The 15406-nt window shown below is 32.7% G+C and overlaps 1 protein-coding gene across 2 annotated transcripts in view; it reads left to right on the forward strand.

The window, feature by feature from the left end:
- SLC12A2 (solute carrier family 12 member 2) overlaps nucleotides 1–15406 on the forward strand; it is an 85696-nt gene that overhangs the window by 40460 nt on the left and 29830 nt on the right. For both annotated transcript variants that reach the window (XM_033110166.1, XM_033110167.1), the window contains exons 8-15: nucleotides 1598–1725; nucleotides 1838–1922; nucleotides 4622–4773; nucleotides 10629–10736; nucleotides 11803–11926; nucleotides 12979–13080; nucleotides 13762–13917; nucleotides 15200–15299. In XM_033110166.1, the coding sequence (XP_032966057.1) occupies nucleotides 1598–1725; nucleotides 1838–1922; nucleotides 4622–4773; nucleotides 10629–10736; nucleotides 11803–11926; nucleotides 12979–13080; nucleotides 13762–13917; nucleotides 15200–15299 (955 nt within the window). The remainder of the gene's footprint in view (nucleotides 1–1597; nucleotides 1726–1837; nucleotides 1923–4621; nucleotides 4774–10628; nucleotides 10737–11802; nucleotides 11927–12978; nucleotides 13081–13761; nucleotides 13918–15199; nucleotides 15300–15406) is intronic.

Below are 15406 nucleotides of genomic sequence, written 5' to 3' on the forward strand. Positions count from 1 at the left end.
ATGAATACAAGTCACGTTTGGCTTCTACGATTACAAGAGGTGCTCAAAGTGGTTACCATCAGCGTCCAGACACTTCTGATTACGGCAAACATTGACCAAAGTGTTAACATCTCTTAAAATGCGTATACATTTTTTGGCACCCCCGGGATATATAACTGCTTATTTGATGTCTCTCCTACCTAATCCTTCGCAGACTTTTCCATCTCAGTACGTAGAAGAAACCAGGATCTCAGAGTTTCTGATCTGCCCCCTGTCTAAGCTTTCTCTAATCAGTACATTATTCTCTCCTCACTAGATTGAACCACTGCAGTAACCTCCATGGTCTCCCTGCTTCATATGTTGATGCCTTCAGTCCATTATCCACATAGCATCCACAAAAGCCTTAATCATATCGTGTTATTTGCATGTTTCTAAGCGTGCCTTGGCTTCCATTATATTTAGGATAAAATCTAAACTGTAAAATTTTGCATACTCTCACCCCCATTGATTTTTCCAATCTCATTTCGTTCTCCCCCTCACTATGAGAGCTTTACATTCTTTTTAATTCCTCAAGAGAGTTAAACTTTTTCCTCCCTCTGGGCCTTGATAAGTGTTGTTTCTTATTCTGATGTAATCTTTTTCCTGTTTGGCTAATTCTTGGCTCAGTAAAGTCTCTGTTTAAGTATTATCTCCTTCGTTTGACCTCTTCAGCTATAGCTCTTTAGCTCTGTAACTACATTGAATTAGATTCTCTCTTTCATTCTTTACCTCAACACTCTGTTTCCATCAGTACATTTATTGCTATTTGTAAATGATCTGTTTCTTATTTGCTTAGCTCCCCATTGAGACTCTTAAGTCCCATAAAGGTAGGAACCATGTCCAGCTTCTTGCTATTATATCTCTTACTATTATATCCCTATCACAAGGTGAGTAGCATCTTGTGATACTCTGGCTCCAATACAGGACCTGGCACATTGTGGATAATCAAATACTGAATGAGTGGATAGATGGATGGATAAAGGACAATTAATTGGTTGTTTTATTGTTAGCACCTATCAGAATAGATGGAAACAGTAGGACTAGTTGCAGCTTTCATTACTGTTGAAATGGAAAGGAGCTTTACCTAATTTGCCTTAACTAAAATTATCTGGATTCCTGATGAATAACTTCAAAAATCAAACAGGTCACCATACGAAACAGAGAAAGGTGTACATATAGTATATATAAGTTGGATGGAAGGAAAAAAATGGTTCAATTAGTATGATGTTCCTTTTATTTTCCTAACTCCTTTTTTGTTTCCTTGACCTCTCAGATTGAGGGGTTTATCCATGCTTTGATTTACATTTGGGCTAGTGACAACAATCAAGTTAGAGGTGCTTGAAACTTAATTATTAAGGTATACAAAATAGTAGGGCATGACCAGGTCAAATCATTTTGCCTGGAAAGTGTTCCCTCATACAAGAAAAAAGGAATATCAATAGTTGAACTAGGAAATATTCAAGAGTTTACCAACTACTTTGTAGAAAAGTCAGGGATCATACACACCACTTACTCTTGACCTAATTATTAGGGTCTAACTTGCTATTCACTAATGCCAAAAAAATTTTGTTCTCTACAGCTGAAATATTTAATGAGAACTTTGGACCAGATTTTCGAGAGGAAGAGACTTTTTTTTCTGTCTTTGCCATCTTTTTTCCTGCTGCAACTGGTATTCTGGCTGGAGCAAATATCTCAGGTGATCTTGCAGTAAGTACTGTATTAATTATATATTTAAAAATACTGTACTGATTATATTTTTAAATGGTATATATGTTTATTTTTAAAGATAAGACTTAAAAAAAATTTTCTTGTCTTCTAGGATCCTCAGTCAGCCATACCCAAAGGAACACTCTTAGCCATTTTAATTACTACAGTGGTTTACGTAGGAATTGCAGTATCTGTAGGTAAATAGCTTTACATTTCTTTTCGTGTTTCAGAAATTTCATGATGTACATACTATAAATAGTAATTTTGTAACATATTTCTAACTTTTAAATTCAGAAATACTTCAATAAAAAGACATGGAGTTTCATATTTTAATTAAAAACCTGTTTTAAGTTAACTAGTAGTGATTTTATAGATATTATCTAAACCATCAAATGTTCTATTGCTCCTCCAGGAATTTTATTAATTATAATAAATTTAAAAAATTAAGTAAAATCTTATCTGCAAACTCTTAAATTTCACTGAGTATATAGAAAATATTAATTCATATGTAAAATTCATATGCATTTTTACTCTCTGATCTTTACAAATTTTTGAATAATTTTATCTATGGTAATCTTATTATATGAAGATTGTTTCAAGCAGTGCCTGGCATTTTTTACCTTAAAAACTGATTTTGATGAACAGCACATACTATTAATACATTGAATGAAAAATCTTACTGCTTAGTAAGTTAAATGAAAATTGTTTTAAACCATTTTATTACGTTTATGGAATCATAGCATTTTAGAACTTGAATGGACTTAAGTGGTCACCCAATCTCTAAATCCCTGTTTTATAGATGAGGGAATCAGAGCTACCAAAGATAACTGGTGCTTGCTTTAAAGAATTGGTTTCATTTCTTTAAATTGGAAAAGTGGGTTTTGATTTCTTTTTTTAATAAAGTCTTAAAAGCCTATTTATAAGTTTCTTTAACTGAAACACTTTAGTCCAGAAAAAATTTAATAACTATTAATTTATATATAATTTGTATGCAGTAATTAGATAAATTGTCTCAAGTTTATTACGCTTTCATGGAACTATGTACTTTACCCAGAAACCATATATTCTTGAAATGTAAGCATTGTTTTTAATGTCTGAACTCTAAAAGTCCAGTTTTACAGTTAAATGTCTTAAACATACTATAAGAGAAATTTTAGTTTAATACCAATTTAAAGAATCACAAACTCCAAATTCATAGACTGCAGAATATAAGGTTTCTGTAAGAAAATTTCATTTTTGTCATACATTCCGTGATTTGTTGCGAGGTAATGACAGAACTGTTTTTGCAAACTCTGCCCCTAATTTGCATCAATGTCATTTTGAAATTTCACTAAACAAAGACCTAGAAATGCTAATAATCATTATTGTGTTGGGCTAAATTAAAATTTAAGAAAGGAATTGGATTTCATGTAGCCTTACAATCCATCCATAAATCCCTGAAATTAATTTTGAACAAATGAATTATACTATATATAATCTTACTGAAATATTTTTGTGTTCCCTTAAAAGTTCCTAGCATGCTTGTGTTTATCATACATAAGCTAAATAAAATTTAGTTTTAAAGAATATAACTGATATAACTGCTTATGTTTCAAATTGGAAAATAATTTATTAGAGCACATAAATGTTTCCTGTTTTTATTTGACCCTTTAACACTGCTGGCCCTCATACTCATTTTATTCTATCCACACTATGGCTCGGAGCAATAAGAGTAGCCCTTTCTCCCCAATATTCAGTAGCTGAATCAGTAAAGATTGTTTCTATACTAATGGTTGTATAACTGGTTCAAAGCAATGGAGCCTCCCCACCATCAAACATTTTTTGAAATACGAAGCACATAAAAGCATAACTGCTTTAGGACTAGATAGGGCTCGGTTCTCCCCTCACCCCTGCAATGGTTTCCGAAATACCTTTAAAGAAACATGGTTTTGCAAACACTGCTCTGATTAGATGAAGAAATAATGAAGAACTATATGTAGTTGATCTAGTCATTAAAATATTCTCCCATTCAAATTTAATTTCCATGTATTGTTCAGTTTTTGCTGTCATGGCTATAATTTTTACCTCATGTGTGATGAGACAGTAGTGTTAAAGTGCTTCAAAAGTAAAAATATATGAAGTCTAAGGAATGCTAATTACTGTTACTTATACATCATGTTATTCCAAATAATGAAGTGTTTTCTTCAAGGAAACTTTTTTAATGTTTATGGAAAGTTTTAATTTTGCACAAAACCAAAAGAGTGTTTTCTAATGAGTCTAATATAACAGCCTTCACCCAGCTTCAAAAAAGTTTTCAAGAATTATCAGTACATGGTTAATCTTATTTCATCTATATCCATTCACTCTGCCCCATAGGTTATTTTTAAGCAAATGTCAGATAAACCATATATTGTTATTAGGGTGCACTTATTTGAGAAAAGGTTTAAATAGAATTATAATTCATTAATGTTCAAAATGTTTCCTCTCACAGAAGATAGTACCTGAACTCTGATCTTGGGCAGATTTCAAATATAAAATATTTGGAGGATAGGATAACGTTTCTGCCATTTGAACTCTTTCAACACAATGTTTTGATATTTCCTTAAGGGCATCTTAACCAAATAGGCCAGAAAGGAGTTTTGCTAATATACCATTTTCCACAATATATTTACAAGCTTATTAAGTATATATATAAATACTCTTTATAAGGTTCCATTTCATTCCTTAAATATTGGGGACCATGATGCTTTCCAAAGTCTGTTCCACGTAAAGCTATCTTAACTGTAAATGCAGTGTATGCCATTATAAGCAAGTATATGTGCAGTCAGTAGTATAATTTCTTTATGGGTATATGTGATTTTGAAATGAATATAAATGTTAGCTATATTATTTGTTCCTATTGTCATTTGGCCTTCAGGAGCTTGTGTTGTTCGGGATGCCACCGGGAACATTAATGACACTATTGTCACAGAGCTAACAAACTGTACTTCTGCAGCCTGCAAATTAAACTTTGACTTTTCTTATTGTGAAAGCAATCCTTGTTCCTATGGCCTAATGAACAACTTCCAGGTGAGCATCAAATTTATATTATATAGGTATTCTGTATTTATCTAGAGGTCAGACCGTTATCAAATCTGACCATTCAGAGTACAGCAACAACTTAGAAAGGAGGACTGTTGTTACTTTATACTTAGACCTTTTTTAAAAACTGCAGATAACTAATTGGGCAAACAAAAATTTGGAACAGTAAAGTCTGAAGCTAGTCAAAAAGAGCAAAAGGGTCCCCGAAGATAACACTTTTATAATAGAGTATAATAGATTTAGTATGCTCTTCCAGAAACCCAGGAAGCATTGGAAGCATCTCACACATGGTCGTATTTGTTGGGTCTATTTCTGGATTCTCTATTCCATTGATTTTTGTGTCTATCCCTCCACCAATACCATACATTGATGTAGTTAATATACATCTTGAAGTCAGGCAGATTGATTTTTCCCATTTTATCATTTTTCAAAATGGTTTTAGTCTTTTTCCATTTAAGTTTTAGAATGGTCTTAGGTTTATCTACAAAAAGTCTTGCTTTGATAAGAACTGCATTGAACGTGTGTGTCAATTTGGGGAGAATTGACATGTTTATTATGTTCAATATTCCAAACACAGTATGTTGCTCCATGTTTTTTTTTTTTGGATGTTTGATTTCTTTCATCAGTATCGTATGGTTTTTAGAATACAAGTCCTATACATATTTTGTTAGATTCATACCTAAGTATTTAATTTTTATTTTGAACAATTTAAATCCACAATAATTGAAATAAGTTCAGTTTTCAAGGTAGAGGTGTCTACATAATTGCTTTATATAAATACCCTTTTTTAAAAGTATTGATCAGTATCAATAGTGTTATTTAATTAGATGTGACCCATATAGTCATGCTGTGCCAAACCACCATTTAACAACAGAATTAAATTTTTTACGGACGCTTGAAAGTTTGTGAACTTTTAAAACATATGAACTATGTAAAGATTAGTATTTGGGATCTCAAATCTCCAAATCTCAAGTATTTGGAGAATATCAGTGCTTCTGCTTTTTATTATTACCTTTCTAAGATACTGAAAGTGAAATGAAATTTTTATAAAATTTATGGGTTTTTAGAAACTGAGAAAGGATTATATAAGGGGAGAAGGAATCACTAAAATTTGGAGGATAATTTTGAAAATTGCTTGATAAGTTCTAGGATGCTAGAAGGAAAAGAACACAAAGGTATAGATTCAGGAGATAAGACAAAATATTCTACAGTAAATTTATAGAATAGATGGTTCTACTAATTGAAAGTGAAAAATAAAGATTTTGCTTCCTAGTGTTTTTCTAGTATTGTGTCAACACAATAAATAGAATAGTTGAGGATTTGATATATTTCAGAACACTATAAATTTTATGTAGAATACATAAATATTACAAAATTTTGTAACTTTAATTTTTAATGGCAGTATTTTTATTTTCTATTGTATAGTTTCAAGCAATTGAGTACACTTTCGGTGGTTCTAAATATTGAACCCAATTATGTAATAGAAGTTTGTTTTTCCTAATCACAAGACTAGGCAAAATCATAGAAATGAAAGAAAGTATTCTTGTCCAACTAATGATTCAGGCCAATTCTGACATTGATATTGTGTATGAAAGGCACAAATGTTGGTCTCTGCCCAGTGACTAAAAATGCCAATCAGTTTCTGTGTTGTTGCCTTAAAATAGAAAAGTGTGTTGTCTTTATCAAGTCTAGTATGGACTCATTGAAGCAAAGAGAAGTTTGGTATACGTAAAGCTGCTTTTCTAATTTAAGTAAATAAAATTTTTTTAAAAGGCTTTCTAATGTGATAGAAAATTGGGGGGAACTTCCTGTGAAAATGTAAATTGGTTGTTGTTTGGAGAATGAAGAATGCAGGATAGGACATAACTGAGGAGCATGGAAGTGGGAGTCTCCATGAAATCTATGCAAAGCCACACTTTATAACGCTGTTTTGCATATAATTGACTTTTCATCTTCAGGAGGAAAAGGTATTTGATCCACCTTGTTTGCCTAAAAATTTTAAGTTTATATGTGTGTAGTCTTATGTTTCTTACTCTAGTTCTGCATTTTAATGTCCTTTGAAACCTCAGACTCACCATTGCTTAATAAAGAAAATGTGAGCTCCTTTGCTCTGTTAGTCAAAGCCCTCCGTACCCAAACTTACGTCCCACTGCCTTCTGTTCGGGCTGGACGCCAGTCGTGGTGTGTTAGTGTCCGTGTACCTGCACACACTGACCCCACTCTGTTCCTTTATTTGGTGCTTCACCCTGCTTGGAATGTGCCTCCCTTTTCTTTGGAGATGGCCAAATCTGCGCGCCCTGAAGATTTTCCTAAATCCTAAATCATCGACACACACACCCCAGATACAAAATTTCAACATTTATTTTACTTGCCACGTTTTTACCTTTTATATTAGACTTTTGTCTTTTTTCCTTCTTTTTTAGAGATAAAACTGTTTTTTTCTTTTCTTTGTTCCCACTATATCTGTGGACAACAGTGACAGTACCATTATTTATGTTATTATCGTTATCCTTGCTACTCATATTTTACCATAAAATAGTGGGAAATTCAGAGATTATTAGGTAAACATATTAACTAGAAACCAGGAAACTTGGGAAATAGTGTTTCCAGATGTTAAACAGGGAACATCATTTACCTCAATTTTGAGGTATAGAAGAAGAGAAAATGTAATTTTTTCCTCAATACACGATAGGTGAAAGGTTGTGGTTATATATAATGCCAGTGGTGTCAATTTCGCCTTATATCTGCCCTTTACAATCTCATTTCCTAAAGTTAGGACTGGCAATTCTAGATAATCTAGCACTAATAACTGTGAAAAATAGTGATTATGAAAAATGAATGGAGTATATGTAACTACTAAATTGTTATTAAAGAGCTGAATAGAAAATCCCCTTTTCAAGTTTTTTTCCCCCACGAGATTCTCGGAGAAATCAGTGCTAATATTTCTTAAAACATTTAAGTGTATTCTTCATTTTTAACCCTAGGACTTCTGAAAGATACATTTAAGTGAAAAAAATGGTGGTTTATGTACACATGAAACCATGTAGTCAAGTGTATAATAGTCATGAACAGCTCAGAGCCTGATTTCCTTATCTCCTTGGTCTCAGCTGGCATGCTCTTGGTCGATATAAATGAAAGGTAAATCTCCACGAATGAAGTAATGACTGTAGTGATGATCATCATTCACTGCTGATGAAATTTTTAATGATTGGATCAAACTGACAGTACCTGAATCCGTCAACAATGCTTCTACCTGAATTCTGAATTTTGTATTTTGACAAATTTTAAAAATGCAGAAAGGACAGTGCGGTGAATACCTATGTACCCATCTTTCACTTATATTGACTAGTTGTTTATATTTTGCCCCACCTGCTTATCTTGCTATGTATGTATATTATTTTTCTCAAACACATAAGAATATGAAGTGTGATAAAAAAAATACGGTGTATATTTAAATAAAAAAATTTATTACAGTAAAAGACACATTGCCATTAATCTCCCTCAAAATACTTCCCCTCACTTCAAACACACTTATCCCATCATTCTTGCCACTTTCTGAAGCAGTTCTGGACGTCCTCTCTCATGCGTGTCTTTAGTTGTGCTGTTGTGACTGCCTCAGTGTCCTGAATCAATTCAAAACGTTTACCTTTCATGGTCATTTTGACTTTGGGGAAGAGCCAGAAGTTGACGGTGCCAGATTCGGTGAATAAGGTGGGTGAGGACACACTGTAATGTTTTTATTTGACAGAAGTTGCCATATACTAGAAACAATGTGTGACATGGAGCCTTTCCGTTCTGAACAAAAACTATGGTGAATGCTGCTGCCAAGAGCCATCCAACAGAAAGGCAGGGATGTTCAATACTGGAAGTGGTGTATCAAACCTTAGTAACAGTGTGTGACAAGTTTCAACTTGTTCAGTGCAGTCAGTCGGGTGTGAGCTATGGTTAGGAGGTGTGTTTTAAAGTGTGCCGTAAATCATCCTCCATCATGATAGCGCTCCGTGTCACACATCGCTTCAGGTATACAGCAATTTTTGTCAAATAAAAACATTACGGTGTGTCCTCATCCACCTTATTCACCGGATCTGGCACCGTGTGACTTCAGGCTCTTTCCCCAGAGCCAAAATGATTCAGGACATCGAGGCAGCCATGACGGCACTTCTAAAGACACTAACGAAAGAAGACATCCAGAACTGCTTCAGAAAACGGCAAGAATGACAGGATAAGTGTGTTCAAAGCAAGGGGGAGTATTTTGAGGGGCATTAATGGCAATGTGTCTTTTACTGTAATACATTTTTCATTTAAACATTCACCGTATTGTTTGATCATACCTCATAAATAATAGACATCACAACATGACAGTCAGTTTGAAGCATTTAAAACATTCTATACAAGCAGAGTACAATTATCCCATTCAAGCAATTTATGTTGATAAAATACTGTTATCTAAATATATATTCCATATTCATATTTCCCCACCTGTCCCAGTAATGTCCTTTATAACTATTTTTCCCATAACCAGGATCCAATCTGGGCTCACACATGGCAGTTAGTTATTATGTTATTTTAAAATCTTAATCTAAAGGAGTTCCCAGCCTGACTATTTTAATCTTTTAGGATGTTGACATTTTGAAGAGTTAAGGCAAGTTATTTTGCAGTGTGCCACTTGGATGTATCTGATTGTCTTCTCATTATCTAAGTGATCAATCCATTTTTTTAAAAACTTTATCATAGGGAAATGTTTGAACATGTAAAAAGACAAAGAAAGCAATATTATGTACCCAATGTACACATTTTCCAGCTTCATCGGTTATCAGTGCTTGACTAATTTTGTTTTATTTATAACTCCTACATCCCAAATCTTAGACTTAGATTTTTTCACCTAGAAATATTTCCACATTTAGCTCTAAAAGTAAGACTCTTTTAAAAAAACAACCCTTCCTCCCCGCCCCCAAAAATATATAATCACAATACTAATCTACTCTCTTAACATCCAAAATAGAAACAACCTTCCTGACCAAAGTATACCACCTTGAAAGATTCTTGCGAGAAAACTTGTACTTTTTAGTCCGATTAACTGTCCAGTTCCACCTACCAGTTGACTAGAAATGCAGAGGTGAGAGGAACAGGTTAAAAAACAGAATGGAGATGCAGTCAGTGAAATCAAGAGTGGCATTTTTATAGGAGAAATAACATAAAAATAATAAAATGTAAAGGAAAGGGTGAACCTGTAGATTGAAAAAGACTTTTAAGACACACATCAACCAAAGGTAAAGTAGAATCCTTTTGTGGATTCTGATTTGAACAAACTATTTTAAAAAGCAAGAAAAGTGGGACAGTTTGGGAAATTTGAGTGCCGATCGGCTATTTGGTGCAGTGAAGTAATTATTCAGTTTTTAAGCTGTGACAATAGTTCTGTAGTTACAGTTTTTAAAAGTTGTTACTTATTAGAGGTAAATACCGAAACATTTATGCATGAAATGATATCTGTGGTTTGATTCACAATGATGTGGGGATTGGCCCTGAGTTGGTCATGGTTGTAACTAGATGATGGATACTTGGTGTTTCAATATGCTCTTCTATCTGCCATAGCGTGTCTTTGAAATTTTACAAAATAAAAAGGTTTTTAAAGGTAAGAGCTAATGGTAAATCTGTTTCGGAAATTTAAGAGCTAGGGGTAAATCTACTTCAGCAATTTGTAATGTGCATAACAATTATTACTGTTTATTGTTATCAAATTTTCCCCAGTATTAGTCTCCTTCTTTAGATAATAATGATGTATAGTATCGAGTTCTTCACTTGTTTGTAAGACTTATTTTTCCATTTTTATCACTTTTTTTAAGGTAATGAGCATGGTGTCAGGATTTGCACCATTAATTTCTGCAGGTATCTTTTCAGCCACTCTTTCTTCTGCGTTAGCATCCCTTGTGAGTGCTCCCAAAATATTTCAGGTAAGTATTTTTACATTATGAGCTTTGTTAAAAGGGGAGTTAAGGTACTATATTTTAATTTGGGATTGTTAATATTTTAGACTTATTTGTTTCTTTTGTCAACCATATAAATATATATATATGTATATATATATATATATATATATATATATATATATATGGTTGATTATGGATTGTATATATATATATACATATGTGTGTGTCTATATATGTGTATATATATACATACATATATACACATATATACATACACATGTAGCAATGCTATTATATTGAATGCATATGAACATATTTATACAAACATTTATACATTTACATACTGTTAGAGTACAGTCTTTCTGTCTTTCTGGAACTACTGATGAATTTTTGCTTTTTTTGACATACTCTATTAGCATAAATTTTCATGTCTTACCAAAGATAAGGAGTGCTTAATATGTGCCACACATTGTGTTAGATAATCACAGTGTAATGATGAATAAGTTAGACATTACCTCCCTTTAATGAGCATTAAATGAATAACTGATACTGAATCAGAAATATTTTATATTACTAAATCAAGTAAATGAAATGTTGTTGATTCTGCAGCTTTGTTCTTCACGTTGTAGTTATAGCCAGTTAGCACAATAAAGGTAGAACTTCTTTCTTAAAACAATTTTCAGAATTTTTAAAAAAATGATTAAGTTCTATAATTAGGAGTTTTAGCTGCTTTAAGTCTAGAATTTGAAGTTGGTATGAAGTAGGTCATATCTCTGTCATACTTCTCAAGCTTCCAAATTTCTTCTATTTGTATGTCTGCTTTTCTGATTCCTTCATAAAACAGTTTCAACATAGGAGTGGGGTAAGGTGGATAAAAACTTCTGGTATTCTAAACCAGCTGCTGTTTGATTCTTGAAATGTTTGAATCACCTTTCCAGTTTGTAGGTGAAGCAGTATGAGATAGGGAAAAGAAAGAGGACCAAGAATTAGAAACGAGGGTTCCATTCCTAATTAACCTTTTGTAACTATAAGCAAATCTGTATATTTAATTTTGATATATTTCATTTTATTGTTTACATTTCTTCATTAGGCTTTATGTAAAGACAACATCTACCCAGCTTTCCAGATGTTTGCTAAAGGTTATGGGAAAAACAATGAACCTCTTCGTGGCTACATCTTAACATTCTTAATTGCACTTGGATTCATCTTAATTGGTTAGTCATATAAATGGCCTGATAATGTAGATTTTGGTGCATTTATAATTTTAGCACTAAATATAAATTAGAAACAAAATGTTACTTTGCCTAGTATACTAAGTTTCTTTTTGATCAAAAGAGAGTGTTTTAAATCTACAAATAATAGCCCTCAATACATATTAACTAAAATTATTACCATCGCTAAGTCCCTGTTAGGGCTAGAAAGAACTCCTAGGTTCTTGTCCCTAAAACAAATACAGTAAGAGCATAAAGAAAAGGATTTGAGTGTTCCCCTGAAGGTAGAACCCTCACTGATTTACTTTATGGCACTTTTGCCTCTGATCACAAGGGAGCCAATGGGTCTTAACTGCTAAAGAAGACACTCAATTTTTATTAAAAGTCTAATGATAACCACCAGGTGTGGAAATTAACTTTCATGTAATGTCAGGTATGTATTTGTCATAGCTTCTTTTTGAGAACAAGTTGGCATTATTTAGTAGTTTCCTGCAATCCATTCTTTTTAAGGGTATGTATGTACCCTACCGAAACTTGCATATATGCCCGTATATAAGAATGTTTTTTGTGTCATTAATTATAGTAGTGAAAAATGGAAGAATGAAACTGCAGAATAATATATAGCAGTAAAAAAAAATAAACTTTGTTTTCATATATCGATGTGAATGAATCTCAAATATAATAAATGTAAAAAATAAAATTGCAGAATTATATAGTATGATGCTATTTATGTAACTTTTAAAACACCCAGAACAGTACTACAGAATGCTAATGGACTATATATGTATGTAGTAAAACTATATAAAATCATTGGAAAAAGAATATACCCATTTTGGAAGAGTGAGGTATAAAGGGGGTTTCAACTGTGTACATAAGGTTTGATTTCTGCAAAATAAAATACATGAAGTACATAGGGCAAAGTGGAAGTATTTATTAAATCTGGATGGTGGATATAGGAGTCTTCATTATGCCATTATCTAAAGGTTTGAAATAATTCATGATTTTGGGAAGTTAAAAAATGCCTCATGTCAACATGCCTGTTGTTTCTTTTGCAGCTGAACTGAATGTTATTGCTCCAATTATCTCTAACTTCTTCCTTGCATCCTATGCACTGATCAATTTTTCAGTATTCCATGCATCACTTGCAAAATCTCCAGGTGATTTGACATTTTTTTGAAAATTTTGTAAATGTCATAATGTCTTTGACTTGAGAGAAAATAAAACTTGAACATTTTAAAGATGGTATATGTGGGATTAGCTCGCTGATGCTCCGTCTGTGAGTCAGATTTTACAATTGAGTCAAATTGAGTCTTCAAAGATCTCCCAAATGGGAATGGAAGATAGTTTCTATAATCAATTCTTAGTTTTTTAAGTAAGTAGATGAATTTCTAAAACTTCTCAGAAACATTTTGTTTGAACTGTTTTGTATATTCATTAGCATATGGATATATATCATGCTAAAAATCAGATAATAAAGCCACATTATTAAAGATTCAATTTGAAACCTTTTTTAAATCTTTTCTAGTTTTTAGCTTTCACTAGGGTAGGTTGGTTTACACTTTTTTGATAAAGAGTTTATTGAATACAGAACTAGTAAGATAGAATAATGTGGAAGTAAATAGATGTGCCCTCTTCGTAGCCATCAAGAATTGTGAAATTAAATCATGATCAATAATGGCCTATGACTTTACTGTTACATATTAGACATATACTTAATGTTTAAAGCCCTCTCAGTGTAGCAACCACAAAGTTATTTTGTGCATTCATATGTACCATTGTCTAAAGCAGATGAGGCATGTGAGTGACTTTTATTTATCTATTTTATTTGTTACTGTTAGGATGGCGGCCAGCATTCAAATACTACAACATGTGGATCTCACTCATTGGAGCAATTCTTTGTTGCATAGTGATGTTTGTCATTAACTGGTGGGCTGCATTGCTAACGTATGTGATAGTCTTGGGACTGTATATTTATGTTACCTACAAAAAACCAGGTCAGTAACCTTTTCCGTTTAGTATTTCAAGCTAGAAACCTCTAGAAGTTTCTTGTTACCTTCTATTTAAGCATCATCTTTTGTATATTTAAAAGTTTTATTTTGTGTAAAACTTCAAATACTTTGTTTCCAAATACATTTTAATGAAACAATTACTACAAGACTTTTTAGTCTATGGAATTCCATTCTTACCCATAAATTAAATTTAATCCTTTTTGTAGAAAGTAACAAATCCATATAATTAACATTCTGTTGCACTCAGTATATTTTAAAATTATTCTTTGAGAGGATTAGATTTGTGGTAGTAGTAGCTGTTAGCCTAACAAGCATATGTTTTACCTGCTATGGCGTTAGTATCTACTGTACTGGTAATATGTACCATGGAATTCATAAAATACTGGAAGACACAGTATCTTCCCACTAGCTTACTGTGTATCAGGAAAAATTGGACAAACATATTTTAACTGGGAAATAGTCAAAGATTATCTAGAATATATCTTACTGATAACTGTTGGTATATCTTTACATAAGAAGATGATGCAAAGATATACTAGGATTGGTCCAGTAGTCAGTGTGGTAACCTGAAACACAGGTTAGAAGAAAGATCCAGTGATAGAGGTTTGAAAAGTTGTGGCCCAATAGAATAGATTAGGAAGAGATGATAAGAGTAGTTGCAGTGTAGTCATTTTAAACAGTGAGGAAACATTTTGTGATTTTGATATGACACGGTGAGGTTTTAGAATAGAGTGGTGGCTTTAGAAATGAAATGGACAAAGAAAGCATTGTTTTCACCATCTTAGAAGCAATTATTTCTCTAGTATGCCTGTTACATCTCTAAAGTGACAAATGTTTAAAATCATCATTTGGTGTCCAGGCTGTTTATTCAATAAGGAGTAAAATTTGCCTGTTTAAATAATTTAAACGGTTAAGTATTATAAATACTACTTCTTAACATTCAGAGATCTGTCTTTCCCTTTAAACTTTTGGCTATGTAAACAATAATTTTAAAATGTTTTCTTTATCTGTGAAAGACTTGAGTTGCATGCACAGCATGTCTGCAGCCCTGTCAGCTCAATCTTTTCCAAATTGTACTTTCCCTTTAAATGTAACTATAGTTCAGATTAGCATTGTTTTCATGTCATGCTGGTTCCAACTGTAATAGTTTATTTTAGCAATTGACTGTAAATGTGAAAGCATTGTTTACTTCTCTATGTGTCTCAAATTGGTTATTGATTGGGTTTTAATATTGGTGTTATGCCGCACGGACAATGTCTTCCCACAGATGTGAACTGGGGATCCTCTACACAAGCCCTGACTTACCTGAATGCACTGCAGCACTCGATCCGTCTTTCTGGAGTGGAAGACCATGTGAAAAACTTTAGGTAAGTGACTAGGTAACGTGGAAACATTTGTCTTAGGTGATGATCAGATCTTCATTTACTGTTCAGTAACATTTTTATATGCTGCTATTTCATGAAAAGTTCTCTAA

This window comes from Rhinolophus ferrumequinum, chromosome 7 (assembly GCF_004115265.2).
Source record: "Rhinolophus ferrumequinum isolate MPI-CBG mRhiFer1 chromosome 7, mRhiFer1_v1.p, whole genome shotgun sequence".
NCBI lineage: Eukaryota > Metazoa > Chordata > Mammalia > Chiroptera > Rhinolophidae > Rhinolophus > Rhinolophus ferrumequinum.